This window comes from Podarcis muralis, chromosome 8, assembly GCF_964188315.1.
Source record: "Podarcis muralis chromosome 8, rPodMur119.hap1.1, whole genome shotgun sequence".
In the NCBI taxonomy this organism is placed as follows: Eukaryota; Metazoa; Chordata; class Lepidosauria; order Squamata; family Lacertidae; genus Podarcis; species Podarcis muralis.
Genome location: NC_135662.1, coordinates 65,511,110 through 65,525,371, shown reverse-complemented (window position 1 = coordinate 65,525,371; position 14,262 = coordinate 65,511,110). Strand labels below are relative to the sequence as shown.

At 37.3% G+C, this 14,262-nt stretch overlaps 1 protein-coding gene across 2 annotated transcripts in view; it reads left to right on the top strand.

The window, feature by feature from the left end:
- The window catches only part of EXOC2 (exocyst complex component 2), a 79,281-nt gene that overhangs the window by 21,418 nt on the left and 43,601 nt on the right, over positions 1–14,262 (top strand). For both annotated transcript variants that reach the window (XM_028737849.2, XM_028737850.2), the window contains exons 8-11: positions 3,026–3,171; positions 3,276–3,357; positions 4,367–4,469; positions 8,202–8,320. In XM_028737849.2, coding sequence (XP_028593682.2) covers positions 3,026–3,171; positions 3,276–3,357; positions 4,367–4,469; positions 8,202–8,320 — 450 coding nt within the window. The remainder of the gene's footprint in view (positions 1–3,025; positions 3,172–3,275; positions 3,358–4,366; positions 4,470–8,201; positions 8,321–14,262) is intronic.

The following is a 14,262-nucleotide window of genomic DNA, read 5'->3' as shown; positions in this document are numbered from 1 at the left end:
TCTTAACATACCAGCTTGAAGCTTTTATAGTGGTTTCATTTCAAACCCTGCCTGCTGAATACAGAGATTTTGCCTTCTCTGGATGAAGCCACAGCATTAGAGTAACTGATCCACTTCATAAGGGTATGTTATATCCAGGACTGCCACACCCTACTCTTCCACGCGAACAATTTTAGCAGAAGATGTAACATTTGCCTCACTGGCTTTGAAACACATATCACAATTTAATAAATAATGGGATTGTAATAAACTACATTTTGAAGGAAGAAGACAAGTTAATGCTGAAATCTTAGATGATATAAAAAAATATTCATCCCAGCATTCTAAATCAAACTTAAATAGTGCTGTTAAATAGAGGCTCATGATTTGAAGGCTGGTTTCTAAATATGTGATTAGGTGTTGCTTTTCTCCATCTTAACCAGAGTTTAGTTGAAATAACTTGACTTCCAAACTAGGAAACATTTTTATTTGGCATTTTGTTCAAGAGACGGGGAGTCTTTCAGAAGAACCATTAAAATATGAAGAAAGTGGTTTTTTTGTTCGTGGTAAATTGCAATGGATATTATACTGGATAAATTCCAGCACATGGCCAATCAGGGTATTTGGTTAAAAAGAAAAGTATTTTGCAAAAGACTCTTACTGTGTTTCATTGTGATGTAAGTTCTTTTACCTTCCTCAGTGGAAGCAATACTTCCCTTAAACTGTATCAGTAAGCACAGAACTGCATCCTGATAACTGACTCACTTTTTGAGGATATGAGGATATTGAATGAAATCAGAAAACTGACATGAAGGCTTTTTCTTCTCCCTTTTCATGTCAGGATGTTTTGTTTGCGTATGATTAAAGTCTCACCACTGCAATTGGAAGTAGTAAGCTTTGAACAGCGGTATGCTATACAGAATCTCATATTTATAGTTTACTTGTCTGTTGGGACTCTCATTTCCCTACAGGCAAAGCTGGAGGGAAGCAAGTGTGAGCCAGAATTTCAGGCACAGCTTCTCACATCCCAGTTCTTTCAGTCTTAGGACATCTGGGAAAAGAACTTTATTTAAAACCAAAGTGATTTAAAATGCAGTTTTACCAACTTTTACAATATGACAAATGTAGCAGTTCTGAGGGTTTCAAGACAAGATCCAGTTAACTTCAGTTGTATAAAACAACCCTGTTTGAATAAGGTCAGTTTTTTTAAAAAATAAAAAAAGTTTGGCTGACAACATTTGTTTTGTATAAATAAGATGTTGCATACTGTATACAGATCTCTAAAAAATACTAATTTCTTGCCAAATTCCTGGTCATCTTGGCCAGAATAGGTGCCATTTGCTGTAATAGGAAATGGTATAGCATTAATTGTCGTAGACTATTAAAGAAAAACAAATTTTGAATAAAAATAGCTTTTCACTGTTTCTACCAACTGGAAGAAGGCTGTTTTTGAATATGCTGTCTTGGAGTTCCTTGACTATGCTGATCTCTGTTTCAAAACTGGAAATTTAAAATCACTAAAATGTCAGTAAATTGTTCTGAGCTGACTATAAATGTTTTTGAGTCTGTTTCAGACTTTAAATGAATAATGCCATGCGGTTTTTTAATCAAAATGCATTTTGCGACACTTGTTTGTCAGAAGAGCACATTTGATTTGGCTTGATATCACCCTATTTCCTTATTGGAACATTATTTTCTTCCAGATACTCATTTTCCATAGCCATTTTTTAAAAAACAAAAAAAATTGTAAAATATAATCCGGTAACCCATTTCTAAAGAATAGGATTTAGCAAAAATACCCCACTAGGTTTGAGACATCAGGTAATTGGGGTGTGTTGTTTTTCTCCCCCTAACAACCATGAAATGTAGTAGGACCAATTCTCTTGGCAAAACAAAGTTTCTTGCATCGAGGGCTTGAAACTTCATCAGTGTTTAAACATTATTTAGATATAACAATTATTTTACAAAGGCTACTTCTAACATGAGCAGCCCACCCACAGTGTTGACGAGAGAAAATGGCATGCAAGCCACCCAGTGAGACTGATGTAATTTTTTCATCTTTGCTTAAATTATAGTCACTAGACCAGATAATGTAGAAACTTTTTTTTTTTTTACAGGCAGCCATCAAAAGAGCTAAAAACATTCACCTTTTTCTGGTAAATTAAAAATAAGTCACAGGTTTGAAGGAAGGGGGGGGGGAGTAAAATGTCTAATACATCTCATTGTGAGTGAAAGAGGCAGGGGCATATTTTTATCAAACTGAAACATGCTTTAGTATTTGGTATACTCTGTTCGGCCATGAAGATTAAACACAATTAACGGCTTGATCTCTCATAGTTTAAACATTTAACACAGAAATTCTCATCCACTCAGGTCCTTAGGTTCCTGGTTCTGGAGCTACTGAAACCAGTCTGTGTTGCTCAAAATTCTGGATCCGAAGAAAAGTCAGAGCTTGTAATTTGATAAATTTCTTAAACGGAATCATTTAATGGAAAATAATAAGGGCACCCTGCTAGTCACATTTTCCTAAAAAGTCCAATTATCTGTTTATTATTTCTCTTCTCACTAAAGAACAAAATCTGTATTTTGTTGCTCATAACAATGGCATTAAAAATCATGTTTGCTTCATTGTATCCTTCTGTAATGAAAGGAATGTATTATGTGATGATCAAATTGCCTACAAGGCTTAGGTAGAACTGCAAAATTCAGCTCTGTAGCCAAAGCAAACTCTACATTCACCACAATGAAGTCAAAGAATTTGGTCTAAGAACTAGGGTTGCCTTAATTGTACTGTGGTTTCTGCCACATTAAAAGTCTTAAGTAATCAACACTTATAAAATATTGATTCAGTACCTTAGGGTTTTTTTTAAAAAAAAATCTATTACAGATTTAATATGAATGCTTGTGTGTGTTAATGTAGCTATAATTAATCACTATAATTAGCTTGACAGATACATAGTTAAAACTCATTACAAGCTACTCTACTTTCCATTGTAAACAACTTGTTTACATGTATGTTCCGATTTTTATTTTTATTTTCAAAAAGGAGCAAGTAACACTGCAGATACCTTGTTCCAGGAAGTTTTGGGTCGCAAAGACAAGGCAGATTCAACAAGAAACGCACTCAATGTCCTCCAACGCTTCAAATTTCTTTTTAATCTTCCATTGAATATTGAAAGAAACATTCAAAAGGTACTTATTATTTAAAGATACAGTACATATATGATTTTTACCCGAATGAACACTATATATTTCTGGTGGCAAATCTTCCTTCTTTCCTTTTTGTATTTTTCAAGGGTGATTATGATGTGGTCATTAACGACTATGAAAAAGCGAAGTCATTGTTTGGGAAGACTGAGGTTCAAGTGTTCAAAAAATGTGAGTTTTGAACCTTAACAAAGTCAGTTAGGAAAGAGTAACAGCACAAGCTAAGAAGCCCTCTGTGGCATTTAATTTCTTTTTCTGCAAGGCATTTTGCAATGTGTGGAATAATTACTTGAAACAACAGTGCAGATTCTACCTGAGAAGTACAAGAGAATGTACATTATTCTGTACTGCACATAGCAGGAGTTTGTCAGTCCTTTTGGCATTATGTAACATGAAACAGGTTGAGATTTGGGGTGTCTTCTTTTGGTATATTTGTATCTTTTAAAAAGCTATGGAGTTGCAGCCTACAGTTTTTAAAAATAATTTTCTTGCAAATCTTTCCAGGCTAAAATTAAAATATAAGTTGCTTGTGTATTTGCCTGAGTGCGGAAAAAGATTCTGAATCCTACTACGAGTTCTTTCCCGATTCTCTAAAAATACATTGTTGCATATTACATGTGGTTTTGATATTCTGCAAGGTACATATTTCTAGATCTGTAAGTAAACTATCATTTCAGAGTGAAATGAAATTGGATGAAATTAGTAATAAAACAAATCAAGGATTTGACTGAAGAAGTAACAGAAATTCCAGTTTCTCTTTCTACTTGTAGTTAGGCATGAAAAGCAGAGAACTAACAAATGTAATGAATGAGGAAGAAAATTATATGAAGGTGATAGTAGTAGAGATAACTCACAAATTATGCACATCTAACTTTCCTGTATTCAGCTGTATATGCTTGGCAATTTTAAAAAAATGTCTGGGGAAAAACTTTGGCAATCCCATCCACCATTGAACCCAATATGTTTTGATTATACACGGTTTAGGCTTTACGCGCTATCACCAGAATATACCCCCTGTGTAAGCTGACAGTCACCTGTGTAATATCTTGCATTTTTGGACTACAAAAAGTTTTGCTTAAAAAGCTTGAAGTAATAAAGGTTCTGTTTAAAAGGTTTAGCTTTACATATACATAACATTTTATGCTAAGGAAAACCAAATTTATCCTCTTTACAACCATAGATTATGCTGAAGTTGAAACACGAGTTGATGCCTTAAGGAAACTGCTTTTGGATAAATTGCTTGAGACTCCATCAACATTACATGATCAGAAACACTATATAAGGTGACCTTTTCACATTTTTGTCTTTTATATATGTTCTTTGTATAGATGGGAATATTTCTTGGATAATACCTTTTTCTTAACTTAGTAATGTGTTACCATAAAATAATGGCAAAATCTCTATAATGTTTTTCTACTCCAGTGTTTTGTGTGAAACATTACCATCAGATTACATTTAATAGTTTTGATAAGTTTGAAAAAGTCTCTTTCCTGATTCATTTTTTCAAAGTGTTTCTGACGTTGTGTTTAACTGGAAACACAACAAATGTTCAACACTTAGATCCTATGTTGTTTCATTATAGAATGCATTATTCTAATACTAGGCATACTGGTTTCATGGTTGATTTTGTGCAATGTAAGAGGTGTAAAGTAGCTTTCATCTGAAAGTGTGTATTAACAATACCTTTGAAATGGACAATACTGAAATTAGGAGAAGTTAATTATAAAAACACTTTGCAACCTGTGTCCTTTAATACTCATTTAATTTCACCCTTTCTTTTGGAAGACACATACAGAGCTTTGAAAACACTTATGCAGCTAATCAATATTTTTCCTGCAATGCAGAGTATCTGGAAATTTGTACAGTATACAAGGCATCTTAAAGGAGCTATATATCACTCTGGGGGCAGGAAGTTTTGGTTTCTCTTGTTGTCCAGTTTATTCAGTTGGCTATATTTAACTTGGATAACTAAATACAAATTTAATGGTTTTAGAGATGGATATTAAAGCAAATTATTTTAGCTTATGTCATTTTCTTTTAAAGAGTAGACAAAATAGTGATGATGTTTTGTACCCACATTGACCGCTAGATGCTTCTGCACAAGTGATGGAGTTGAATGGGGCAAACAGGGATTTGCTGTTTCATCTGTTGGCCTTAATCCATCTTGTTTCCTGCTTAGAAGCAGTGTGCTATATGCATCCCTGCAGCAACAGAGGACCCATTTTCATCATGATTTCTTTTTCATATTTTGCATCCTAAACTCTGAGACCCAGAACATTTGGCAAGAGCTTGAAATGGCTCGGTGGGGCTTGTATTCAGGGTATTTTAAATTTGGCACCAAATTTAAGCCCCACTAGGATTGGTTCCAAAAGTGAGGTTTTCAGGCAATGTGTGCCTGCAAGACCCACTGGGATATTTGTTGGAACTGAAAATCCCCGAGTGCCTCTGATCACTGCTGAAGCAAGGGAAATACCCAGTGCTGCCAACCTCAGCAGGGTTTTCAGGCACTGCTGATCAGTAGTGTGTGTCAGGACACATTTCTAGACAAAATTGCACAGGTTTAATTATGAGGCAAACCTAAAGTTAATTTTGGGTGTCCTGAAGCCTAAATATCCACAAGTTTATTAATAAGGCTCATGTTGCAATGGTTGGAAATATTGCATACTTTATATATGACTGACTGGAAAGAACCTTGAAGAATTGAAATGCTGTTTTAGGAACATACAGGGTTTTGGAGGGTTTTTTTAAAAGAAGGCTAGTAGCATATGCTTAACTTCATTTATAATGTCTGCCAGGTGCAGACAGGAACATAGATTGTCACCGCCAGTCCCCAGAGAGCACAGTGTGTCAGCCTCTCATTCACAGTAGCCGTTCGCAAGGCAGTGAGAATGGGGAGAGACACTTGAAGCTTAGGCAGTGCTTAATTGGGTCAAAATCCCATTTCAGTTGTGGAGGAGCAGACAATTCTGTACATCCCATCACCACACTTACTATGTACAGTGGTACCTTGGGTTACATACGCTTCAGGTTACAGACGCTTCAGGTTACAGACTCCGCTAACCCAGAAATAGTACCTCGTGTTAAGAACTTTGCTTCAGGATGAGAACAGAAATCGTGCTCCGGCGGCACGGCAGCAGTGGGAGGCCCCATTAGCTAAAGTGGTGCTTCAGGTTAAGAACAGTTTCAAGTTAAGAACAGACCTCCGGAACGAATTAAGTACTTAACCCGAGGTACCACTGTATGTCATAACACCAGTGCTCCTTGCAGCCAGCTGAATGCACCTATGTCTGTGCAGTTCTTTCTTCTCAATGAAGGGACAGAAGATCACACAGTTTGGCCCTCCCCCTCCCCTATGAGGGAGAATATTCCTGCTTCCCTTACTGTGTTGCATTATGAGCATGATGGAGGGGAATATTCCTGCTTCTGTCACACAGAACAGGATTTGGCTCAGGTAAGCATCTGAATTAGGGTCCTGTGTATCTCCTCAACCTGCGAGGATGGATAATGAATCCTCTTGCCAAATACTCTTAACTGCTCAGCTTGCTTAAGCCCCTGGAGCTGATGCAAGATCTTAGAATAATTTTTCAGTGACTTCCCCTTCGCTCCCCAAGAAATGTAAGGGAAGTGGTATCACAGCTGAGTAATACGGAAAGATGCAGTGAGGTAGAGTAGACAGTGGGAGGAGCTGCACCCCAAGACTCGGTGTACTAGCTAGAGACATATTTCATAATTAGCTGCTTCTTTTTTTCACCCTCTATTCAATTTTTTGATTTTATTTTTTTTTAGGACAGAAATCTTGAATACTTGCCAGAGGGGGAAAGAAAGAAAGAATAAAAGTGCTCTGGCTTAACTATATCCCTTTATTTATATTATGTCAAACCCCACAACACACATATACTGAGTGGGGATTTAACAAGGCTTAAAACTTCTCAGCTTGCTTTGGTGTATTACTAGGATATGAGTGATATAGGTCCCCCCCCCTTTAACATTACTATGCATTTGTAAATAAGGGGCTGCCTTTAGTTTATGTCTTGTAGTCTCTATCTAACATAGCAACCTGGCTGAAGCTGAGCAGGTCTTGTCACTGCCTGTACTACCTGATATAAGTGTAGTAAATAAGTTATAATTTGCAGTTACTTAGCATACTCTGTAGACTCCTATAGCCTTGGAAAATAGTGTTGCCGTATGAATGCAATCCCATATAAAAATGCCATGGTGTTAGCTAGAAATAACTGCCTATGGTAGCACAATCTGGCAAAACAAAACAGCAGGCTGAAAGCATAATACCACAATGCCTCCATTTCCAGATTCACAGTGAATTTACAAAAACTCTCTTTTAAAAATAAAAATCAGTATTAATAACTACGTGCACATGCTTTGCTTCTGGATTAGTGTGTCTGCCTCTAGGCATTTACTAGTGAAGGTATTTTTTTGTATTTGGAAACTTAAAGCTAGGTGAATAGGCCATTTTTTTAAACGACTTAGAATGTTTGCGTGTGTAACAAGCCTTAATCTTCAATTACCTGCGATTGGCTACCTTTCCATTTTGCTTGGGAACTGGGCCTGTCTTACTCAGAAGTCAGGATTAGTTGTACTTAAGGTGCAATCCTATACATACTTTTTTACCTGGAAGTATGCTCAAATGCACTCGGTGGTTCTAAAATGTCCATGTCTAGGATTGCACTGTTAACTGGAAACAGCTGCCTTGGAATATTGCAAAAAGATGCACATTTAACACAAGCTCTGTGGCTGTCTTTCTGTTGATTGTAATAGTGACATAGGCTAAAGCCGTATCCCACTCACCTGGGGGTAAGCCCCACTGACTGACTGGGACTTACTCTTGACTGGGATTGCACTGTTAATTTTCAAGTCATCACTTCTGTTTCAGAACTCTGGTTTTGCTCCCTTTTGCCCAGGATTGGGGTGGGTGGGAAGAAAGGGGAGTGATCCCTGAAACACAGAAATGGCATGGATTGGTTTTGAATCCTCATTTATTCAGCATAATAATTTTGCAGGTATCTTTCTGATCTCCATGCAGAAGGGGACCCAGCTTGGCAATGTATCGCTGCCCAACATAAGTGGATTCTGCAGCTTATGCACAACTGTAAAGAGAGCTATATCAAAGAACAAAAAGGTAATTAATTTTTTGTTTGAAAAAGTGTCCTCCATTGAACCTGAAGACTGCAGTATAGGTTTTCCCTCCGCCGCCTCTCTCTCTCTTTGTATAGATTTCGCATACGTAAACCTTTTCAGCTATTCAGTTTTGATCCATCTTATTTTACAAGAATTCATATTTCATATGAATTCTTACGATTCTTGAAACTGACAGGGAGGAAGACACAAAAACACAACTCCCTTCCTGGTAGGAATGATACCCAGCCACTGCATGTCTTGCCATCCGCTTTTTCTGTTGATCAAGAGAAGCAGTGACAGCTGGAGCTCCCATGAGAGCACTCCTGAGCTGATGTGCTAGGAAAGAACCCTGGCCTCTTCTTTCAGGGACCCAAAAGCTGCAAAACCTTTTTTTTAATGGAAGAAGGTAGCTTGCATTTGAGGGACTGGAAAGAAATAAGTAACTGTGTCTGGGAAAAGATGTGAGTGGGTTTAAACAGTTTATAGTGCATTGCTGTCTTTGCTCGGACCAAGTGCATGATTAAGGCATGCCGAGTTTGATCTGGTTTTAGATCCTGGTTAGTATTAAACCACAGTTCAAGTAAGGGGAAACTGTGGTTTAAATAAGTCACAATGTTAGTACTGCAGCTGGGCATGCAAGGGCAATACATAAAAGTGGAATACGCAGGCTCTCTGTTTGTTTGGGGGCCAATAAAGCATGGTTTATCAGCCTGAGATCATTATGTCTGAGTTGCGCTAAAGACTCCCCAGAGTGGCAGAAATCTTAGTGCTTAGTGCTGATTTCTGCTGCTGGGGAAATACAGTAATATGCTGTGGCTCTTCTGCCTGATTACTGCTTCTCTTTTTGTCTGTTGGCATTGTGTGAGGGAAGAGGGTTTCAAACGGACTTCCCAACGCAAGTTGTATAGCACAACAAACAAGAAAATCAGGAAGGGAGTGCTATGCAGTTAAGAAATGAAGTCTTTTAAACATATCTGTAGAAAAGCCTTAACTTATTCCTAGGTATGCTTGATATCATGCTAGCTCCTACAGAATCTCTGAGCGCTTTTGCAAAATGTTCAACTTTGATAGAGAAGTATGAATATCAAGCAAATTGTGAAACTTGTTTCTGTTCCTGGAGTAAAGATATGTGTTTGCTTTTAGTGCTAACGTACCAGTAGCTTTGCCTAAGTGCTAGGAAATCAGACAGATCTTTGCCCTTTCGTGCCTCCTACCAGACTTCTATTCACCTTGCAATGAATGATCTATCTTTGTTTGATCAGACAGACAGGCCAACAGGGCCTGTGTCAAAGGAGCCTTTTCAATTTGTTATCCTAGCAGCTGGTTCTCCTCTGTTGACTTTGCATACTGTACATCTGGAAGAAGGCCTCTTGCAGCTGGGAGTTATTTCATCCCAAACTCACATCCCCTGTTCCTAATAGAAATCTTCTTTTAACAGTGAATGTTCAGACAAAGCTTTAATGTAGTATCAGTTATGAAATTAAACTAATAATAATTATGCAGCTTGGCATTTGCTTCTTGAACTCTTGCCAGCTTAGCAGACGTTTCACAACTTTTGAGGTAGCTTACCTACTTCTGTCGGCCGCATCTTAAAATAGGACGGACATGGCTACAAGTGCATTTATACCAAAATATTGCAGATCTTAAAAAGTATAATAAAGCTCAGCGAAGGTCAGTATTGGTCAACTGGGTTCTTGAAATTTGCAGAGAAATGTCTATATAAACCCTGTTCAAATTAAACCAGTTCCAGTTCCTCTGAATTTTATGCAGTTTAATCACGACCAGCGCTCAGAGGCACATGCTGTATTAAATAGATTTGGTATTGTGCAACTCTTTTCATTGGGGCTTACACAAGAGAGGTTCATCGTATAATCCATACTATGTCAAAGAATCTTAAAATAGGCTCCACACTGTCACAAAGCCAACCACAGCGTCTTACTAAGTCTGTATGGGTAAATTCGCTCTACAGCAATTTGAATTGGGTTCAGAGTAATCGCTGATCTCCTCCGTGCTGAACAGAAGACAGCAGCAAGTACAGCAGCAGTTGAGCAGCTGGATCCTATTTCTTCCCTTTCCCTCCAGCTTTTAGCAGGTGCAACCAAAGAGGAGGCTTCTGACACGGCCCGTGAAATGGCAACCTTCCCTGGGCATGTGAGGCAGAAGGTGTAGGTTGCCTTGTTTAAAACAAACAAACAAACCTCTAAATTGCATTCACTGTAGTGTTTTGCTAACCTAGACATACATACATCAGGAACAAATGAGTGGACTGCTCATTCAAAAATGACATCATGATGAAGTTCAAGGGCAATGTACAGTTATGCGTTCTCCTCTGCAGTTTCTTTCTCAAAGTCCCAGAGGAGTGGCATGTATTGGCTATAACATGGTTACCCAAACTTGGGTCTCTAGCTGTTTTTGGACTCCCATCATCCCTAGCTAGCAGGACCAGTGGTCAGGAATGATGGGAACTGTATTGCAAAAACAGCTAGAGACCCTAGTTTGGGAAACCCTGGGCTATAGTATTGGTACAGTTCTTGCTCACTTGCACTGGCATTTAGAGCTTAGTCCAAATATTAAAGAAACATGGAGGGTTTCCCCCTAATTTTTCTTTTTATATGTAGATTGTTTTATCTTCATTTTCAAAACTGCTCCATAATTTTCAATTCTTGACCATGGGGGTGGGGGGTGGAATATACAACTAAGGCATATTCAGCGTACACCTATGAAAATAAATGTTAAGTAACTTGAGCCCATTGATTTTAGTAGGTCTATTCTGTGTATAACTAATGTTAGACGTTTGCTGCAAGACTTTAGTTTTCTTGTGGATTAGACTCTGACCCTTAATTCTGAGCTTCCCCACATTTTAAATGCATAAAATTCTTAGGAGGGCACATTCAGGATTTTACCATTCACCTAAAGCACTGAAAGAAGGAACTCGGAAACAGTCTAAATATTAATGGCAGGTTTTACTTCAATACACTGCAAAATCTGGCAACTCAGGGTGTGTGTGTTTTTTAAAAAAATCATTTATCAATCAATTGATAGATATTAAAACCACTTTGTTCAATACCAAAATGTGTATTTGTTTTCAATGTAAAAAAAAATGTTTCTAAAGTGAACTGAACTAGTTGGCAGTTATGATAGCAAAAAGCTTTATAAATGAAAGGCATGTTTTTTTACTAGCAATATCTTTTTAATATGCGCTTCATAAATGGCTCGTCTTAGTTTCCAAATATAGACAGATACGGGGAACAAACAGGACATTTAAAAATACATTGTTGATTCAGGTTAATTTTAAAGGAACTTCCTTAATTTCTTGCTTCGGCAAATTGAAAGTCTTCTGTGTGGCATGTTTGAAAGGAATCCTATCCTCCTTGTGTCGGTGCAGGCTTTAGGCACTGCCTGTTTGGTCAACAAGCAACGGTGGGTGGTCGGGCTGTAGCTCAGGACAAGGGCCTGCTGTGCACAGGAAAAAATGTTCAAAGGTGTTTAAGGGCGGTAAGGAAGTCTGCTGCCCTTCAGAGAATCCAACAGCTATAGATCAGTGTTTCTTCTCACTATTGTACCCGTTAAGAGAGACCACGATATGGCGTGCAAAGCAAGAGAAAATACTGCAGTTTCATCATGTTGTGACATATCTGTAGAACTTTCATAAACTTGTGTACAGACTCTTATGCGTAACAGTTGATTTTTCTGTTATTTGACGGATTTCCCTTTATATAAACAAAGATCCGTTGGATAAGCCATGCGCTTAAAGCAAGATCACAAATAATTTCATTGGAATGTTTTTGCTAAAAAATCAAAAACAGATAGAACTAAACTTTACATTAGCTCTTATCAACCACGTTAAACCGCGTGTCTCACTTAACGTGAATTGTGCAGATGAAGTTTTGGAAAAAATAAAATGTTCTGGGGGAAACGAAATTGCCACCAAACATTTGTGCATTGCTTCTTAAAATATCAAAGCTTCCTAGTTCAAAATTATTATTCTTGCTAAACCTAGACTTCTAGCAAATTTATCTATAGCCACACTCTTAATAACTGATTCACGTTAAATTTCAGGGACCTGTATTGAAACCTGTACATAGATTGTGCAAATGTAAATTTTCCCAACACAGTTGCAGCTTTGTATAGATTATAAATTGCAGTCTCTATAAACGCCATTTTAAGTAGTATACCGAAATGTTTAAAAAGATTCCTTTTAAAAGGTAAGCACTTGCTCTGTTTAAGGTCCGTTGGTTTCTCCATTGTTCACAGACGTTTTATGTTATTTTGAACGCATCTTGTGTTTTCTTTGTTGCTCTTAGTTTTGGCAAACATATTTTTAAAAAAATAATCACAGCAATTTAGGAGTGTTTCACACACAACACACCTTCTTCCAGCATATCGTGAGCTCCAAAATTTCCCCTCAATGCATGTCTGAAGTCTGAAAGCTACAATAATTTCTCCTGAATTTGGAGAAAACACAGCCAGCTAGATAATAACATCTACATCCAGTGCTTAAAATAGCGGTGCATGGTTTTAAATGGCCACGCTTTAACTTTTTGTTCTGAGTGAGTGATGTTTGAATGCTGATTTGTACAAGAACTCTTTTTCTCCCCTGGCTGCAATGTGTAGTCCTGAAGCGCTATCTCCTGGACAACTTGGAAAAAAGTCAGCTTTGCTAATGCGCTCCAGATGTTCATTAGTCCTGAGGGTATATGTGCTGTTGCCATTCCCTGCTCCTGTGTTGTACTTTCTTGTAATGCTAGACAACCAATTAAGAAATTAGTTTCATGTTAAACTTTCTTTTCCTGGTACCACTGCAAACTGATGATGTGGTTTCTAGTGGAACAAGAGCGTATTCTTTGCCCTGTTTTCTATTATTGGTGAATAAACAAACCATTGGTGGGTTTTTTTGTTTTTAGTTTTTAGTTCAGGAGTGGCAATTTGGTGTAGTCATGCTCTCATCATATCAATCTAGTAACAGACAAGCTGTTTTGACCAATACTACAAAAGGATCACTTTTTGAGCTGGTGTATTTTTTTGAAATAACCATACCAGTATACTAAGCTATCTTTTCTTTTTATTATTAAAAAAAACCCTAATTACAAGAAATCCTTTGAACTTGAAATAGGGTACAATGCATAAATGAGAAATGTGTTTTGAAATATCAAAAGCACATAGGAGGGGGGAAACCCATAGTCTTTACTCTTTCCTTTTGCAATGCAAGTTGAAACATTCTGGAAACTTTTTTAAAAAAATCAACTAATACTAAAATGCCAGGAAAATGTTTTTGATGTGAATATGCAAAGAAAGGGATAATGTATAGCTTTAATGTATGAAGAAGAGCGGTTGACCTGGAAAAAGCCATGCCAAACATCATAATTATGTTTCAGTTTTGTTTTGTCTTACTATATTTTTCCAGTGATTTTCAGGAAATTTTCAGATTATTTGACTTAGTTTTAAACAACAGAGCGAAAACCATATGTATGTAAAATGAGTGATTCAAAGCATTTAGAATTTCAACAGGGTTTCTAGAATACCCTTGTGAATTTTGGGTTGGGAAAGAAAAAAAATCATAATTAGCATGCTTTCCTTTTTGTTTGTTTTTGTTTGGTTTTCCTGTTTAAGAGAGGTTACGCTAATGCTAATTTAATTCGTTTAAAAGCCATTCTGCAAATATCGGTCAAATGCCCACACTCAGTATATACATCTGCATGAGTAGATGTGTTTTTCAAGTACTTTCGTAAATTCCCTGTAGTATTTTTTCCCCCTCCTTCACAGCGTTGGTGCCTGAGCTTTACTCTTAAATATTGTTTTGCAGCTAACCTAAATAACAGTTCGTGTAGACCCATTGCTTAAATCAGTCACTCCATGAAATAAAGGACTGAATGGCCAGGCTGCCAAATTGTTTATTTTTTGTTTGAAAGTAGGTGGGTGCTGTTTAATACAAACATATTGACA